General features: G+C 41.1%; 1 protein-coding gene and 1 long non-coding RNA gene across 5 annotated transcripts in view; both read right to left on the bottom strand.

The window, feature by feature from the left end:
- Positions 1-11358: 11358 nt before the first annotated feature.
- On the bottom strand, positions 11359-12653 carry LOC144324134 (uncharacterized). The gene is made up of 2 exons (XR_013389544.1): positions 12477-12653; positions 11359-11789 (listed from the first exon to the last, which is right to left on the bottom strand). It is a non-coding gene; the product is annotated as an uncharacterized LOC144324134 (long non-coding RNA).
- A 2469-nt stretch (positions 12654-15122) lies between these two features.
- ERLEC1 (endoplasmic reticulum lectin 1) overlaps positions 15123-19354 on the bottom strand; it is a 30082-nt gene continuing 25850 nt past the window's right edge. For 2 of the 4 annotated variants that reach the window (XM_077915383.1, XM_077915384.1), the window contains exons 12-14: positions 18969-19046; positions 17326-17401; positions 15123-16025 (exon numbers count right to left, since the gene is read on the bottom strand). In XM_077915383.1, coding sequence (XP_077771509.1) covers positions 15954-16025; positions 17326-17401; positions 18969-19046 — 226 coding nt within the window. In that variant the 3' untranslated portion in view covers positions 15123-15953. The remainder of the gene's footprint in view (positions 16026-17325; positions 17402-18968; positions 19047-19354) is intronic. The other 2 variants (XM_077915385.1, XM_077915386.1) reach the window with 1 other exon arrangement.

The raw sequence follows: 19354 nt of genomic DNA, 5'->3' as shown, positions 1-19354 counted from the left end.
GGGCGTCGGTGCTCGGGGTCCTCGAAGGACGCGGGAGCTGGATTTTTTTTTTTTTTTAAACCATGTGAAGGTATGATCTTCACCGAGACGGATTTTTTTTTTTTTTTAATGAATCGAACTCTGAATTTTGACCCTCTGAAGTGTGGGAAGGGTATTGTTGTTCCAATACGAGAGTCTTTTTGGTAGCGGGTTTACTTGAATACATGCCGTATTGTCAAAGCAGAAAATCAGAAATGTTTTCTCTGTGGTTACCCTTGACCCAAGACACAGGTACTTTGCTTTCGGCAGACAGTCCACCAAGTATTATGATTACTCCCATTCCTTTTTTTTTTTTTTTTATGATAGTCACAGAGAGAGAGAGAGAGAGAGAGAGAGGCAGAGACACAGGCAGAGGGAGAAGCAGGCTCCATGCACCGGGAGCCCGACGTGGGATTCGATCCCGGGTCTCCAGGATCACGCCCTGGGCCGAAGGGAGGCGCCAAACCGCTGCGCCACCCAGGGATCCCTGATTACTCCCATTTCTTATTAGAGACATCATTCTTTTGTGTGAATCAACTAGCTGTATAGTTTTTTTGTTTGTTTGTTTGTTTTTTAAAGAAGTATGTTTCTGCTTGCTAAAAATGAATTATTCTATTTTGGAATGAGCTTACCCAAGGATCCTAGTCGAGAGGACTGTTCCTGTAGTGGAGGAATGTGATTTCTGGGAGCAGAGGCACTAACCGGGGCCTCTGCGCCAGGGCCTGGTGACATGGGTCACAGTCGGGACTGCTGTTGCGTGTCACATGATCTTCATTATTGCCTAAGAAGGTGTCAAGAATGAGATCGAGAGGATTTCCATCTACGCGTCGCTTCTGTGCGAGGATGGCTCGTTAACAACCTGACAAAGAGTTTCCAAGTAACTATTTAAAAATGATTTTTTGGTCTTTGTTTAAATATCACTAAGGTAAAAAAAAAACTTTTTAAGGTGATGCTTTCAAAATAATTGTGTGATTTCTCTCCCATTAGTCTTGGTAATGGGCAATAAGGAAAACTAGAAGGATTTCTTTACCTGGAACTAATTTTATGATGAACTCTGTGATTCCTAGCATAACAACCGTAAATTCATATTTTTATGTAAAAATATTTTCATTATACAGTTAGCTTTTGAACTTGCCACGGCTTTGGAACTACAGCTGTTAGGCTCAAGATGGGCATCGAGATCCCAAACCTGTCTTTAGGAATGGTCGTATTGGAGAACTGTTACTGCAGGTTGGAAGGAACCGTGTTGTTCTGGAAGAAAGGTATGCAACGCACGGCGCCCTCTCCAGGCTGTTCCCCCGTACAAGGGTGCCCCCAGGTGTGGAGAAGGCAGCGGGAGCTCTGCACAGCCTCGCCCAACACCCCCCCTTCCAGCACTGACCCGCCGTTTTGTTTCTAGGTTTCCTATGAGATATGGCTTTTCTTTTCTTTTTAAATTCACCTTTTAGGAATTTTTCCTTCCCTTCCTTCTCTCCTTTTCTTCCTTTATTTTTGCTATTAAATTTTATAGCAGAAGAGAAAACACCCCCTCTGTCACATTTTTTCTTGTTTGTAATTGGATGCTATTTTTGGAAGTCACTATAACCTATTTCAATTATGCTTTTATATTTTTAATACGACACTGTTTTCATTTATTACCACTCCCACGAGATAGGTTAGTATATTACCCCTTTTTAACAAAGAACTAAGAAATCTAATATCCTCTCCCAAGATCGTTTGAAGATAATTCTAATTAGGAGTTAGACTTTTGTCAAAATTTAGAGCTGGCTCTTTATTCCAATAAGCCAAACAGCTTTATAATTACTAAGATTAAGCAAGAGGATACTTCCTACTTTTTAAGGTGTGTTTCTCGTTTTTGGCTAGGCATTTCCAGTGTGATTCAATAAAAGATTTTTTAAAAGTAATTTTTACTCGTAAAACTTAAGCTGACAGGTTTCTTGTACGACTTTTTGAGTTAGAGACGACCCGATCCATCTTTGGGAGGTAAAAGTTACAGTATAAAGAAAAGGAAGCATGCGCATATGAGGTACTCAGTCTCTTTGTGCTCATCGAGAAATTACTGATTTATTGCATGAAATACATGTTGGGCTAGATTCTTAGCCCTCCTCCACATCTATCTCTACATCTATGTGGAGATACGGAGATAAATGTAACTTATCTCTTCATAAGTTATATATGTCTATCCATAGAGGGAGTTATGGATAGGTACATATAACTTCTCTATAAGGGCTAAACTGAGAACTAAAAATAATGAGAATTCAGTTGAATATGACTAATTATTAGCAGGGTATATTAATTAGTTCTCTTGATGCTTTACTGTGATGCAAAGTATGTGATGTATTTCAAACATTTTATAATTGTTCTGATGTTAACCTTTAGGCCAGATTTGTATTTCTGATGCTTTTAATGTTCTTTTAAAATAATGTTTGGAAAATAAAAACCCTAACATTTCTGAACATCAGATTGCAGTGCTATGACTTTCCTGTCCAGTCATTTGAAAACCATCAGAGGAAAGTAGTGATGATTAGTGCACCGTAGATAACAATGTGTTGGCCCTCAGCATTCTCTTCTTTAAGACATGAAATAATCATGGGTTTTGGGGGTTTTGTTTTAATTTTATTTACTTATTTATTTAAAGATTTTATTTATTTATTCATGAAAGACACAGAGACAGAGAGAGGCAGAGACACAGGCAGAAGGAGAAGCAGGCTTCACACAGGGAACCCGACGTGGGACTCGATCCCAGGTCTCCAGGATCACGCCCTGGGCTGAAGGTGGTGCTAAACTGCTGAGCCACCGGGCTGCCCTGTTTTAATTGTTTTTCAAGTAAGTTCTATGCCCAATGTGGGGCTCCAACCCACAATCTCGAGATCCATAGTCTTATGGTCTACCAACTGAGCCAGTCAGGCGGCCTGAGTCCCCGGGAGCTCTTTGTTTTTATTTATTTTTTTTAATATTTTATTTATTTATTCATGACAGACACAGAGAGGGGGTGGGGAGGGGGCAGGCTCCATGCAGGGAACCCAATGTGAGACTTGATCCCAGGTCTCCAGGATTACACCCTGGGCCGAAGGTGACGCTAAACCCCTGGGCCACTGGGGCTGCCCTGTGTTTAATTTTTATTATTTATTTATTTATTTATTAGCGAGAGCACACGCGAGCATATGCAAGAGCGTGGCGGGGGGGGGGTGGCAGAGAGAGAAGCTAACTCCCCGCTGAGCAGGTAGCCAGATCCTAGGACCCTGAGATCATGACCTGAGCCAAAATAGATGCTTAACCGACTGAGCCACCAAGGGCACCCCCTCAGGATCTCTTTATTGGTTCCAGAGAGTTCTCTGACTCAAGATCAGTGCTGCATATGTTGGGAATGTTGGTTATCTCATCAAAAGTGGTATTTCCATTGTGCTTAATGTTTTCCTGCTTCTCTCTCTTGGTGGTTCCTTGAGGGCTTTGATAATTAGGGGCAGAAGGTACCACGTTGTTCTGGGCCTGTCTGTTCTGGTCAGTTTCACTGTAATCCTCACACCCTCCCAATCACCGTTTCCTTTGGTGATGTCATCACCAACCGTTTTTGGAGACAGACCCACAGGACCTGTTTTGGTAGATGTGCCACCAACTTCCCCACAGATGTATGACTTTGATCTCCCTGGGGCCAAACTTAGGCAGCATGGTGGAGGCTGCTGGGTTTGGATGAACCCAGATTCAGGATGACCGAAGACAGTTGCACCTTCGCATCCTTTGAGCTAAAAGCCAAAAGCAAAAATGCGTATCCTAGAATTGGTGATAGAGACGGTGTGTATAAGCGAGGGAAAACTCAAAATTACAGTCCTGCGATAGATAACGTAAAGATCCTTCTTTGAAACTAATATTTTGAGTAGTTTCTTGGTTAGCAACTCTACATCCAGGAGCAATGCCCTCCTAGGATTCCATGTGGGAATTCTTTTATAGAGCAGGAAGGGGACACTAACAGAGGGGTAGTGGTGAAGAAAAAGCAGCATGAGATCCTGCAGAGTTAAGGCACAAAAGCCTTTTTTTTTCTTTTTAAAGATTTTAAGTAATCTCTATACCCATCATGGGATTCGAACTCACAACCCCAAGATCAACCAACTGAGCCAGCCAGGTGCCCTGACATAGAAGCCTTCTTCAACAGCTCAGTTGTAGGGTCCTGAAAATGAGCATCTGTAAACCTCCCTTTTTCTTTTCTTTTTTTTAAAGATTTTATTTATTTATTCATGAGACATACACACACACACACACACAGAGGCAGAGACACAGGCAGAGGGAGAAGCAGGCTCCATGCAGGGAGCCTGATGTGGGAATCGATCCCAGGTCTCCAGGATCACGCCCTGGGCCGAAGGCAGGCATTAAATCACTGAACCACCCAGGGATCCCCTAAACCTCCCTTTTTCAATTTCAAGTTATTCATACCCCAGTTCGAAGATTTCTACTCCAGGCCACCAAAAGCACTTCTTGGGTTCCTCTCCAGATCTGACTTGTGATTATAAGTCCTTCTTAAAGAATTCTCCAAAAATAAATAAATAAATAAATAAATAAATAAATAAATAAATAAATAAATAAAAATAAAAATAAAAAAAAAGAATTCTCCATAATCTAGCCAGGCCGGGGTCTGGAATCTCCCCTTTCCAAGCCACCCTCACATTCACAGTTCAGGGCAATGTATACCTAGTGAGATTTTTAACTCCCAGGAAGACCTGTGTGTTCTCCTGGATCCACCAAAAGCAGTTGTTTTTCATTAACGAGAGAAGCTCAAGGTCCCGCCAGAGAAACTCACTCCACTGTTCTCCTACTGGAGTTGAGAGGAGGCCAAGAGTCAGTGGAGATCCCAGGCCTATGGGAGGCTGGCAGGCAGGCTGCTGGAAAGGGCTCGACTCCATCAGAGATTCGAGAGGCCAGGCCAGGCCTGGACTGGGGCTAGAACACGAAGCAGCAAGCTGCTCTCTGCGGGGCAGGTGCCCCTGGCCCAGTGTGACGGAGGCGGGAGAGCCAGAGTCACCGGTAGGAGCAAAGACGATGACCGCTTGAAGCCAGATGGGGTCATCTTGGAGAGGCTGAAGAAGGGAAAGCAGAAAGATAGGGAAATCGCCCCTATCGCCTCCCCGCACCCCTAAAGATGGATCTGCAAAGGCCATTCTGATGACTTTCCATCTCCTGGCTTCCATACCGTTTACATGCTAATGACACTCAATTTTGCATCACTAGTCCTAAGCTCTCCCTGAGCTCCATGCTGGTCCATCCAATCACCGTCTCCACTTAGATGTCTAATAGGCATCGCAAATTTTAGCATGTGCAAAACTGAACTCTTGATTTCAACCCCACTCCCTACCAAACTTGGGCCTCCTGCTGTTTTATCGTCTCAGGAAATGGCATGGCAATCACACAGTCACACAGCTCCGCTTGTTGTCCTTGACTCTCTTGCACATCACATCCAACTTGTTGGGACAAGAATTATCTTGAAAATAAACTCTGACTCCAACTACTCACCTCTTCATCTCCGTGCCCTCTAGCCCGTGTTCCCCATCATTTCTCACCTGGGGTGTGAAACCCGCCTCGTAACCGTCTCCCAGCTTCCAGTCTCTCTCTCCTGTCGTCTCCCTGCTTTGTAACTTGGGACATGTTTCAGGTAAATCATATTTGCCACTCTCCTGTGAAAACCTTCCAGTGGCTCTCCATTCCACTTAGAACAAAATCTGAAGTCCTTTTTCTTTTTAATATTTTATTTATCTATTTATTCATAAGAGACACAGAGAGAGAGGCAGGTTCCATGCAGGGAGCCCGATGTGGGACTTGATTCTAGGACTAGGATCACACTGAACCAAAGGCAAGAGCTCAACCGCTGAGCCACCCAGACGTCCCCAAATCTGAAATCTTTGCCACGACTGGCATGGTCCTAATGACCTGGCCCTTGGTTTCCTCTCTGTCCCCATTTGCTTTCAGTTGTTCCCTGCCTGATGGGGATACAACAGGCTTTCTGCCCCTTATCGCATGCCTCGGTTTTGTTCCTCTTTCCGTGGCTTGTAGAAGGTCACCTTCTCATTGTGTCCTCACAGGGCCTTTCTCTGTGCATGCAGGGGAAGAGAGGGGGTGGGGCAAGGAGGAGAGAGAGTTGGGGGTGGGGGGCTCTTGGGGTGTCTCCTCCTCTTCTTATGTGGACACCATTCTTATCAGATTAGAGCCTCACCCTTATGATCTCATTTGCCCTTAATTACCTCCTTAAAAGCCTTATCTCCAAATAGAGTCCCATTGGGGGTTAGGGCTTCAAATATGAATTCTGGGGGGACACAATTCTGTCCATAACAGTTACGTATAATGAATGAATCAAATAATAAATGATCAAATGGCTGAAGCCTGGAAGTGATCTCAACCCTAACCTCTACCTGGCTGGCTGGCTTAGCCTCCCGACATTTGTGGTTTTTCGTATCCCTCTCTACGTCCCCAGGGTGGTTATCAGCAGGACTCTGATGAAAGGGGACATGGATCAGGATTCAGGATTTCTGACTGTTGACGCAGGGAATCAGCTCTAAAGGCGTCTTCTCCCAGGGGCCACCTTGGCCACCCAGGTGTTGCCAGACAACCTGCATTCATTCTCCTGGACCTCTTTGGCTCCTGACGCAGCCTGAGGACACAGAAGATGAAAGGAAACTCTTTGGCAGCCGCAGAGAAGTTAACAGAGTGAAGGGGTACCTGGGTCTTGGGGGGAGAGAAAGGAGAATACTAATTACTTTAAAGTGCATGGCAGGGACCCCTGGGTGGCTCAGCGGTTTAGCGCCTGCCTTGGGCCCAGGCTGTGATCCTGGGGTCCTGGGATCAAGTCCCACGTTGGGCTCCCCACAGGGAGCCTGCTTCTCCCTCTGCCTGTGTCTCTGCCTCTCTCTCAGTCTCTCATGAATAAATAGATAAAATCTTAAAAAAAAAAATAAAGCATATGGCAATTTGAAAAAAGTCACAGATTCAGTGAAATTCTGTTTTCCATGAAGAGACAGTTAACAGGCAATCTCTCTAAGCCCAATGGTTTTAGATTAATTTTACCAAAGTAAAAATATCCCTTTGTTGCTTATGGACAAATCAGTGAATTTTCCCCTCCTCTACTCCAGTAACCAGGTAATTTTGCTTCTCCATGAATACACTTAGCTGGTGCCAAGATAAGTTCAGTTTGTTTCTGAGTTCCATTTAGGTGAATGTTTGCCCTTCTGATACTTTCTTGAACCGCAAGCTGGCTCGTAGCATGCTGATGAGTGGGAGATCTTTCATCTGACTCCCAGTGTGGGAATCTTGATTTTCATGCAAAGCCTGGTGTTCTGCAAAATGCAGCTTGTTCAGATAGACCTTAAAAAGTGGAGCAATTTACAAAGAGTGCTTTATGCCTGTCTTCTGGGGCTGTGGCACTAGGGTAAATTCCATAATCTCGGTAAATGCTTACGTCGTATTTTGTATCTGACATTAGCAAGAGCTTATGAAAGCTTCTTGCTCGTTTGTTTGGCTTTAGCAACAACATATGTCAAAGAAATGGTAAGAACTGATTTTATTAATATTGCAATGGGGATGGGGGCCTGGGTGACTCCGTTGGTTAAGCATCTGCCTTCTGCTCAGGTCATGACCCTGCAGTCCCAGGCCCCAGCCCCACGTTGCATCATCCGGGCTACCTGCTAGGTGGGGAGTCTGCTTCTTCCTCTCCCTTTGCCCCTGCTCCTGCTCTCTTTCACGTGCTCTGTAACAAATAAGTCTTAAAAAAATTTTATTACAATGAGGAAAGATATGGCTGGGAATTGTGTTCTTCACAGAGAATCGTAATTTAGACAATTTCTTTGAGGAATTCAGAGTACCTTGGAACTGGGATGTTTTTAGTTTATGGAGTTGGAGGTGGAAAATTCAATTCTTTTCTTGACCTGAGAGAACAGGGACTTTATTCCAATCATGGCCCACAAGTGGGGGAAAAAGAGACACAGGCACTGTCTTCTTGTTAGGGAGTGGTGCAGAATTTGAGAAGGAATACAAATGAGACAAGTAATTAATTCTCCCTTTTCTTTCCCAACCAATTTAAAACTGAGGAAAATATTGTTTTCTTCAAAGTACCAAACACTCAAAAAGTAAGAGCTGGTAGGAAAGTCCTTGGAATTGTAGTTGGGGAAGGTTTTATAAGTGTGGGTAAGAGAGGATGAGGGTTCATTCATTCATTCAGCAAATATTTGTTGAGTGTCACTGTTATGCAAGGTCTGAGGAGAAGGATCTGAGAAAGAAAATAAGATATATTCTTTACCAATAAGTAAAAGATGAAGGAATTTTATCATTTACATAATAAATACAACCTAGTTCTAGACAAATTGCCAGTGCAGCTGCATCGTTTACCAACACCAAGTGATTATCAGAGAAGGGAATTTTTTTTTTAAGATTTTATTTATTTATTCATGAGAGACATACACAGAGAGAGAGATAGAGGCAGAGGGAAAAGCAGGCTCCATGCAGGGAGCCTGACATGGGACTCGATCTCGGGACTCCAGGATCATGCCCTGGGCCGAAGGCTGGTGCTAAACCCCTGAGCCACCCAGGGATCCCTGAGAAGGGAAGTTTTGATGATATTTAACCAAGCCAGAATTCCCAAGGTGACACTTTAATTTTACCAGTGAGTTTTCTTTTTCTTTCTTTTCTTTTCTTTTTTTTTTTTTAAGATTTTATTTATTCATGAGAGATACAGAGAAAGAGGTAGAGACACAGGCGGAGGAAGAAGCAGGCTCCTCAAGGGGAGCCTAATGTGGGACTCGATCCCAGGACTCGGGATCACACCCTGAGCAAAGGCAGATGCTCAACCACTGAGCCACCCAGGCGTCCCACCAGTGAGTTTTCGTTTGCTAGATTTTGAGTCGCATTAGCTTAAAGAGAAGTTAGTGGTGTTCCATATTTAAACAAAAAACAAAAAACACACAACCGTATGAAAGAAAATAAGTACCATATGTTACTAAGACAAAAATCAAGCATTTTGCTTAGCATTTTGCTGAGCCCTTTGGGATGTTCCTTCAGGTGGGAGGTGATGGCACAGAGAGATTCAAAGGGCAAAGCTGGTTCTGTGAATAGAAAGCCCTATAAAATATCCTTTACAAGGGGACGCCTGAGTGGCTCAGCGGTTTGGCGCCGCCTTTGGCCCAGGGTGTGATCCTGGAGACCCGGGATCAAGTCCCGCATCAGGCTCCTTGCATGGAGCCTGCTTCTCCCTCTGTCTGTCTCTCCTGAATAAATAAATAAAGTCTTAAAAAAAAATCCTTTACAAACATGGCTTCCACAATCTGAATTGATTCCAAAGCTGGCTCAACCACGTGCAGTTTAGTTCCATTCTTTGAGCCTCATTTTCCTTATCTGTGAGTTAAAGATAGGATTGTGATCACAAGGTATCTGAAGTGTTTAGCATAGTGCTGGAATATTTAACCAATGTGCAGGAAGTGGCAGCTTTTATTATTATAAAAGCAGAGTTTGGGGTTGCCTATTATCTGAGATTCAAGGAACAATGACTGAAGATTGTTCACAACTGGGTTTTTTTTGAGCGAAACACTCTCTTGGAGGTGATTGACAAAAGCTTTTCCAACAAACGATTTCTGTCACTGTGGCTTAAGAACACTAAAACCTATAGGTATGGAAAACTAATCCAGGGGTGGGGTGCATGGGTGGCTCAGTCAGTTGAGCAACTGACTCTTGGTTTCAACTCAGGACTCTTGGATGGTGAGATTGAGCTCCCCATTGGGCTCCATGCTCAGCACAGAGTCTGCTTGAAATTCTGTTTACCTCTGCCCACCTCCTACTCACACTCTCTCTCTAAAATAAGTAAGCAAATAAAATCTTAAAAAATTTTTCAAGAATTTATTTATTCATGAGACACACACACACATACACAGAGAGAGAGAGAGAGAGAGGCAGAGACATAGGCAGAGGGAGAAGGAGGCTCCCTGCAAGGAAGCCGGATGAGGGACTGGATCCCAGGACCCAGGATCATGACCTGAGCCAAAGGCAGGTATTCAACCACTGAGCCACCCAGGCATCCCTTATAATTTTTTTTTTAATTAAAAAAAAGGGGGTGGATCAGATGGTTAAGCATCTGCCTTCAGCGCCAGTCCTGATCTAAAGATCCTGAAATCAAGCCCCGTGTCAGGCTCCTGGCTCAGTCAGAGCCTGCCTCTCCCCCTGCTCATGCTCTCTCTGTCTCAAATGAATAAGTAAAAAAATCTTAAAAAAAAAAAAAAAAAAAAAAAAAGGGCATCCCAGGTGGCTCAGCAGCTTAGCGCTGCCTTCAGCCCAGGGCCTGACCCTGGAGACCCAGGATTGAGTCCCACATCGGGCTCCCTGCATGGAGCCTGTTTCTCCCTCTGCCTGTGTCTCTGCCTCTCTCTGTGTGTCTCTCATGAATAAATAAAGAAAATATTTTTAAAAAATTAAAAACTAATCTGGGGGAAGATGACTCCTGGTTTCTTTGACCAACTATTAACATTTCAAATCTATGGGTTATATTTAGAACTCTGATAGAATTATTAAATGAGTAAATTATGGGGCACCTGGGTGGCTTGGTTGGTTCAGTGTCTCTTAGTTTTGGCTTGGGTGCCCTAATCTCAGGCTTGTGGGATCAAGCCTTGCATTGGGGCTCTGTGCTCAGTGGGGTGGTGCTTGAGGTTCTCTCTCTCCCTCTCCCTCTGCCCCTCCCCCACTCATGCTCACTTGCTCTCTCTCTAAAATAAATCTTTAAAGAAAAAAAAGAATTCTTAAATAAGTAAATCAGGTTTTACTGCTATTAAGGACTACTGGTGACTAGCAAGCTCGTGTTTTAATTGAGGACAGGGAAGCTATTCTAATCTAACAAAGTTTGCTATTTTTGGCTATTTTTTTTTGGGGGGGGGCTATATTTTGAGTGAATTTAGGGAATAGAGTAGATTTGACTAATTGGGTTTTCAACTCTCAGTTGCTGGACTCTCAAGGAAGTTTGAAAAAATATATTATTTTTGGTGGTAGAGCACTTTTGTTTTTTAATTGAAATATACCTGACACACAATGTGGCATTGATTTCAGGTGTGCAGCATAATGATCTGGCAACTGTATGCATTTTGTTACGCCCACCACAAGCATGGCTTCACCGGTCACCATACGATGCTATTACGCCATTGACCATATTTCTCTTTTATCCCTGTGACTTATTCTATAGCTGGAAGCCTATACCTCCCAATCCCGTTAGTTTGACCTTTAATATTATATATTTAGAAAATCAAAATTATATATTTAGAAAATTAAAATGTTTGTGCCATACAAGGAACTATTTTTTCTTAAATTCAAGGCAAAGTACAATTGTAGTCTATTGAAAAGTACCGGAAAGCAATTTAATAGACTTGAAATACGTAGTGTTGTACAGGATTAGACGAGATGTTTAGTATTATTTTATAGTCTCATCAATGTCTCCCATAGTTGAGACAGTTACCATTTCCTTTTTGTTTTCTTTTCGGTTACCATTTCCATAAGTAGTTCTGCTAGATTTACTTGCTTTTGGTGAACACTCTTTGTTTCAAATGTAAAGAAGACTAAAATGCTTAAAAATTTACAAATAAGTATGGACACAGAACACTGTACGCCCTATATTTCATTTGTTAGTAATTTTGCATTTCTTCTTTTGAGTTTTGAGGGGTAGGGGCTTTATTTTCTTTGTTAAAGAATGGAATTCCAGTAGTCTTCACACTGGAGTTTCTTCTAACTGCTGGCGAGGAAAGCATGCTCATTCTTCGTGGCCACTGCAAAAAAAAAAAAAACATTAAAAAAAACCCTGTTATTTCTTCTGGAGAAGCCTTGCGAGCTACTCAGAGCACAGTGATTGAAGCCATGGCAGGTGAGAGTAATCTGTTAACCTCTCACCTTAATTCTGGTTGGTTATATACCTAATAATATGTGGTCTTTTTTTCTTTAAAATTTTTACTTATTTGACAGAGAGAGAGAGAGAGAGAGAGAGAGCACGAGAGAGCACAAGCAGGGGGAGCAGCAGAGGGAGAGGGAGAAGCAGGCTCCCCGTTGAGCAGGGAGCCCGAGCTCGATCCTAGGACCCTGGGATCATGACCTGAAGCCAAGGCAGGTGCTTAACTGACTGAGCCACCCAGGTGCCCCTGATGTGTGGTCTTGATGCTAGTATTTAAAGTGACAATTCCATTTTCTGAAAAGTGGTGGGGACATTAATTTAATCTACAGTGCTGCATATGGTGGAGGTAAATAATGACGGTATCTCCATCACTTCCTCTACACACATGCCTACCCTTCCTTGAGTTGTTGGCGATTTTTACACATAACCTGATTTATGAATGACTCTCTACTAGTATTGGTCCACCCACGAAATCTTAAATAAAAATAAAAGCTTAATTCCTTGTTCACAGATGAAATTTTATACAATCTCTAGTACTTTTTCCCTATAATGCATTGGATCATCTTACCTGCTTGTACAATCTACTTTAAGACTATTGGCATATGAAACAAAGTGTGTCCTTGGTTATGTGGTTGACCGTGTTTCTCTACTACCCCTGCCAAACAACTGAAAAAAAAGAAATGGAGAAATGGATTTTCTCTTAGGCCATGTGACCATGGCAACATATTTTGAAAAGTTTTACTTCAACAACTTACAGTAGGAAGGGAATTTATTTATTTAAATATTTTTACTTATTTATCTATGACAGACACACACACACAGAGGCAGAGACACAGGCAGAGGGAGAAGCAGGTTCCATGCAGGGAGCCCAATGTGGGACTCGATCCCGGATCTCCAGAATCAGGCCCTGGGCTGAAGGCGGCACTAAGCCGCTGAGCCACCCAGGCTGCCCTGCCCTAGGAATTAATTAATTAGTTAATTAATTAATTTCTAAGAATACACAGGAGAGAGAGAAGCAGAGACACAGGCAGAGGGAGAAGCAGGCGCCATGCAAGGAGCCTGACCTGGGACTCAATCCCAGGACTCCAGGATCAGGCCCTGGGCCAAAGGCAGTGCTAAACTGCTGAGCCACCCGGGCTGCCCAGGAAGGGAATTTAAATCAGATCCTAGGATAGCTGATATTTTCATTTGAAACTGTGATTGCATATCACAGTTTATTAAAAATTTATTAAAAATTTAAGTCTTGATTTTCATTTTCCTGTTTAGCTTAAGCCCTTTTAATGTTAGATATTTGGTGCTAGTAGGTCAACAATTTGGCCTGATTATAGACTAGGAAATTTAAGAATGGTCAGAAATCAGGTCAGGCCTTTATCGGACTGAGAAGTGTTGTTCATCAGGGGACTGTACACAAAGCTTACTATTCAGGTAACAGATAATTTGTTGCCCTTTTTTGCCAACGTTCCTATTATCGGGGACCAAGGGTATAAACTAGAGCTGGGCATAGGCCCCATCTAGTGGTGACTCAAAGAAAAGCAGATAGAGACAAAAAGAAAAGTCTTGTCTCAATCTTCCTGTAAAGAGGAGCTACTAGTTATTCCCCTGAAACACAAATCAGGAGAGTTAGAATGTGTGAAATTTTTAAAAGCAAAGTTCCTAAGTCAGTGATTCTCATTGGAGAATATATTTAAAATAAAGAGGATCACTCGGGAAGCACATTTAAAGTGCAGATTATACTCTGCCCTAAAGGATCTGATTAAGTAGGTCTGGGATAGCACCCACCTGAACAGACTTCTCTAAGTGCATGAGGCATATTACAGCTGAGCCCTTTCCCCTCCCTCTTAGGACCTCAGCTACTTCTACAGAAGAGTGGCAGTGCAGAGAGTCGGCCACACACAATACAGAGAGCACATGAGATTTCCTAGACCACTGATAAGGGAACCAAGATTTAGAAGGAACATGGGAGATAGCTGGCCTACCCCTTACTTCAAAGAAGTTGAAGCTGTTAGCCCAATAGAAAGCAGACTTTTTAAAAACTTTTTATTTTGAAATAATTACCACCTTTTTTTTTTCTTTTAAAGATTTTATTTACTCATTCATGAGAGACACACAGAGAGGCAGAGACATAGGCAGAGGAAGAAGCAGGCTCCCTGCAGGGAACCCGATGTGGGACTCGGTCCCGGGACTCCAGGACCATGCCCTGGGCCAGGGGCAGGTGCTCAACCACTGAGCCACCCAGGCATCCCACAACCTCTCTTTTTAAGAATCTTCTGTGGTAAAGTATCCAATACAGGTTTTTAGATTTCCTCCCTCCCTTTTAAGAGAAAAATTTGACCTAAATATTCTAAAAGTGTCCTCTGGCACTAATCTTTCCCAATTCTCACTCCCTCCCTTCTTATACCTACCTATAATCTAAATGTAATTCTGTTTGTCTTAATTCATTGATATAAGAAGTATGATTTTATAATTTATTAAAGAAATATATATATATATGTATATATTTAGAGACAACATGCAAGGGGGGGAGAGGGAATTCCTTTTTTAAAGATTTACTAATTTTAGAGAGAAAAAGAGTGTGTGCATGTGTTGGGGGGCAGAGGTAGGGGCTCAATCCCATGACCCTGAGATCAAGATCTGAGCAGAAATTAAGGACTGGATGGATACTCAACTGACTGAGCTATCCAGGTACCTCTAAGGAAATAAATTTTAATGGCTTTGGTCTCTGATCTCATTATATTAATAGGAGATGAGGGCAATAAATTAACTCTTACTGGGAACCTGGTGTCTACTACTGGGCTTCGGCTTTTACTTACAGTGAAGTTAACATACTGCTACGACTACCTTCTGAGGTAAGCAGTCTCTCTACCAAAGAGGACATGAGGCTCAAAGAGGTTAACGGCTCTGTGTAAGATCACACAACTAGGAAGTTAGAGTTTCTGGACTTGGTTTGAACACAAAGTCTGTGCTCTTTCTGTATGTGCTGCTTTGCCCTAAAATTTGTAAACAACTCTCTAATAATCAACTGCATTAACCATTTATCAAACTAAACTATCTTTGGCCAGAACTACTGAAAAGGAGGAAAAGTAAAGGATTTTATAGCTACTTTTCTGTCCTTACCTAGATATATATGTACATCTAAAGTAAAACAGGATAATACAACACCATAATGGAGAAAATAAAGGAGATGAATAATCTGCCATTGACTACATGACAACACTGCTTGTGAACATTTTATTCATTTTAAAATAAATATTGTGCTGCAAAACTGTCCAGAACTAAAATCTGTAGTATACAGTAGGCAAGTACAAAGGATGGCCAGCACAGTGTGTTTTGTTGGAGTAAACCATTCCTAGTCAAAAGAATCTTCTGTCTATACCAGGTACATACCTTGGAGGAAGACACATTCATGTCAAGGAGAAAGAAATAGATAAAAGTTCCAAGAGAGAAACAATCTATTACAAATAAGAGTTTCTTGAGGTTAACAGAAGTGAAGAAAACTTAAATGTTGTGAGGCTCTACTAAGTGCCCAGTTTCTAGCTTAACACCTGGTAGAGAGCAGTTGCTAAATAAAAATTTGTTGAAAGGATTTCAGGCACTAGAATTTACATATTTTACATGGTCTCCCATTTAAACAACCTCCTATCAATTTCCTTCTTCATTATCTTTAGTTCATTAACTAGTTATATATACTATAATTTACATAATAAATCTATTATTTAAAAACTTTCAATAGGTACAATTATGACATTTCATTAGGCTGGACTCTAAACTGCTTGGATGAGATTTATTTTTGGAATCACATTATCCAAGCAAAAAACACAATCAGTTCATAAGACACAACAAAAATGAAAGAAGTGAGACAACTATCTGCCTTAGAAGTTTATCAATAACCTCTTATATACACATATATATTCACAAAGTGGTTGAGAGTCCTTTTATACGATCCTTTAGATGAGGTCCAATGGCTGAGAACTCTACAATGAGACACGTGGTCAGACAGAAATCATGAGTGTCAATGATCTTTTCTTACTCCAAACTTTATTATCCTTTAGTTGGGGAGAGAAAGAAGTCCATTTTCATCTGCTGTATCTAAGATTTTACAGATCACTGGAGATTCAACCTGAAGAACAAAAACAATAAAGCCATTAAGAAATTGCTAAACTGAATACATTCTTTATTCAGTATTCTTCTCTATGAATACATGTGTATACATCTGGTAAATGTATATTCACAAAAATATAAACATTTTCCAAAATTGATGGATAATATCAACCCATAAATGGGTCAGTGGACTGTGACCAGGAAAAATACAGAGAAAAGCACTCTGTTAGGCATTACTTAACCAAAGGCATGACCATAAAGTTTCTGGAAAGAAATATAGGATAATATTTTCATGACTTTGGGATGGCAACATTCTTAGAACAAAATAAAGCATTAGCTATAAAAGGGAAAACCTGATGTAATAAACTTTATCAAATAAACTTTTACTCATCAAAAGACATTAGGCAAATAAATGGGTAAGCCACAGATTGAGGAAAAAAATATGCACTATAAATACAAAGAACTCATATCCAGAAAGTATTTGAACTCTTAGAAATAAGACAAACAACAACAATAAAAATGGTAAAAGACTAATAGATGACAGAGCCTCCGTGACCAAACTGAAGTTTGGCTCCTCAATTCTTCTTTTTGACTAGGCCTCTTTTGTTTGTACTTGTGCCTGTGTCTTGGGCCTGCTGAGCTCAGATGTAGTAGGAATCCTGTTAAGTCATTGTAGAGAGAAGCCCTCACCCTCAACATCTAATCATCCTCCATATCTGATCAAATTCTTTATCTCTCACCTTTGATGGCGATCATTCTGGCCTGCCTTCAGCAATAATCCTGTCAAGTCAGTTAAGTTGATGTCTCCTCTTAGTAATTTTCTATCCATTGAACTACCCCAACCTGCTACCTTCTGCTCATTGGCTGTATATCCCCAGCTGTCTTTTTGGATCTCTCTTCTCTGTTATGAAAGTCGTGATACACTTATTGCCAAATAGTCCTGAATAAAGACTGTTTTAATAAGTGTCAGAATAATTTTTCTTTAAAATAACTTGGCTATCTCTCTCTCTGTGTCTCTCATGAATAAATAAATAAAATCTTTAAAAAAAATAACTTGGCTAGATACTTCACAAATATCTGTGAGCAAATAATCACAAAGGATAGTTACATAGATGTACAAAATTATCAAAAAGTATCAAACACTTATGATCTCTGCATTTTATTTTCTGTAAATTATATCTAAATAAAAAAGATTCAGCTTTTATACAGTATAGGGGTTATGTTAAATTTTGGAGATTAATGAAGGTCCTTTCTAGCCTTACTGCTAAAAATTGAAGCATGTTCTCAAACTGAATCCTGAGTATTATTTTTTTACTTACCCCAAGGATATACTGGCAGGAGTGAGGCTCTAGCATATATACAGTAACAGCATGAGGAGAATCTGATTCTTTACACCTAAAACAGAGATTACTTTAAATTACTACCTAAAGAATATATAATTTATTTTTTAAAATGATTAATTTAGAAAGAGAGTGAATGAGAGAGACAGAGTGCACACACGGGCAAGTAGTGGGGAAGGGAAGAGGGAGAGTGAATCCCAAGCTGACTCTGTGCTGAGCCCAGAGCTGATATGAGGCTGGATCTCACAACCCTGGGATCAGGGCCTGAGCTGAAATCAAGAGCTAGATGCTTAATCAACTGAGCTGCCCAGGTGCCTTGTACAAAAGTATTTTTACTTGTTTTCCTCTTAAGCTATACAAATCTCATATAAGTGGCCCTGTATAATTTAATACAACAAATAGCTACAATTAAACAATTTAAAAGTCATTATAACTTACAAATAAATAACATAATTATATTGAAATAATTTTAATATTTTACTGATTTTTAAAGATTTTAATTTATTTATATTAGAATGGAAGAAAGGGAGCAAATGAGGTAGTGGGAGAGAATCTCAAGCAGACTTTGCGAGGGCAGAGTCAGATGTGGGGCTCAATCTCATGACCCTGAGATCATGTGACCTAAGCTGAAATCAAGAGCTGGATGCTTGGGCAGCCTGGGTGGCTCAGCGGTTTAGTGCCACCTTCAGCCCAGGGCCTGATCCTGGAGGCCCAGGATCGAGTCCCACATCAGGCTCCCTGCATGGAGCCTGCTTCTCCCTCTGCCTGTGTCTCTACGCCACCCCCCCACCCCCGCCCCTCTCTGTGTCTCTCATAAATGAATAAAATCTTTTTTTTTTTTTTTTTAATTTTTATTTATGATAGTCACACAGAGAGAGAGAGAGAGAGGCAGAGACACAGGCAGAGGGAGAAGCAGGCTCCACGCACTGGGAGCCCGACGTGGGATTCGATCCCGGGTCTCCAGGATCGCGCCCTGGGCCAAAGGCAGGCCCCAAACCGCTGCGCCACCCAGGGATCCCAAATGAATAAAATCTTAAAAAAAAAAAAAAAAAAGCTGGACGCTTAACCAACTGAACAACCCAGGCATTCCAATATTTTATTTATTTTTAAAAACTCTTTTCTTTCTATATTTTTTAACATTTCTTTCTTTCTCTTTTTCTTTAAGTAATCTTTACAACCAACGTGGGGCTTGAACTCACAACTGTGAGATCAAGAGTTGCATGCTCCGGATCCCTGAGTGGCTCAGTGGTTTAGTGCCTGCCTTTGGCCCAGGTGTGGTCCTGGAGTCCCAGGACTGAGTCCCACATTGGGCTCCCTGAATGGAGCCTGCCTCTCCCTCTGCCTGTGTCTCTGCCTCTCTCTCTTTCTCTGTGTGTTTCATGAATAAATAAATAAAATCTTAAAAAAACAAAAACAAAAGAATCGCATGCTCCACTGACTGAGCCAGCTAGTTGCCCCAATTTTAATATTTTAGAAGAAATGATTTTATATTAAATTAATCCATATATTATTATGCATAAATGTAATTATTCACAATTATATTTTATATTTATATAAACTTCTGCCCATTGGAAGCAGATTAAAGAAAAAAGCATATAGCATCTGTCGCCAGTCCAACTTACTTTAGTTTTACAGTGACCTGTCTTGGTTTGTCAGTTATATCACAAATATCTCCATTCCCATAAAAATGTGACACCATCCTAAATCAGAGAAACACACAAGTTTTATTATCTAAACTTCATTAATTCAGAATAACTGTAATGGAGAGGGTAAGAAGATGGTTAGATGGATCCAGTTTTGTGCTAGTTATAAAAATATTTTTAGGGTCATGTAACAGAAAATCTTTCAGATTCTGTAAGAAGAATATAAAATTGAGATACTTCAGAATGATTTAATTAATAAAAATAATCTTCAATCTGCATATTATTTATTTGTATACAAATAGGTAAGGTTAAAGTGCTTTTGCTAAAGTCCTTTTGAAGTTAATCATTTCCCCAGCCCTATATAT

The sequence above is a fragment of the Canis aureus genome, chromosome 11 (assembly GCF_053574225.1).
Source record: "Canis aureus isolate CA01 chromosome 11, VMU_Caureus_v.1.0, whole genome shotgun sequence".
In the NCBI taxonomy this organism is placed as follows: domain Eukaryota; kingdom Metazoa; phylum Chordata; class Mammalia; order Carnivora; family Canidae; genus Canis; species Canis aureus.
The sequence above is the reverse complement of the archived record's forward strand: the minus strand, read 5'-3'. Positions and strand labels throughout refer to the sequence as shown.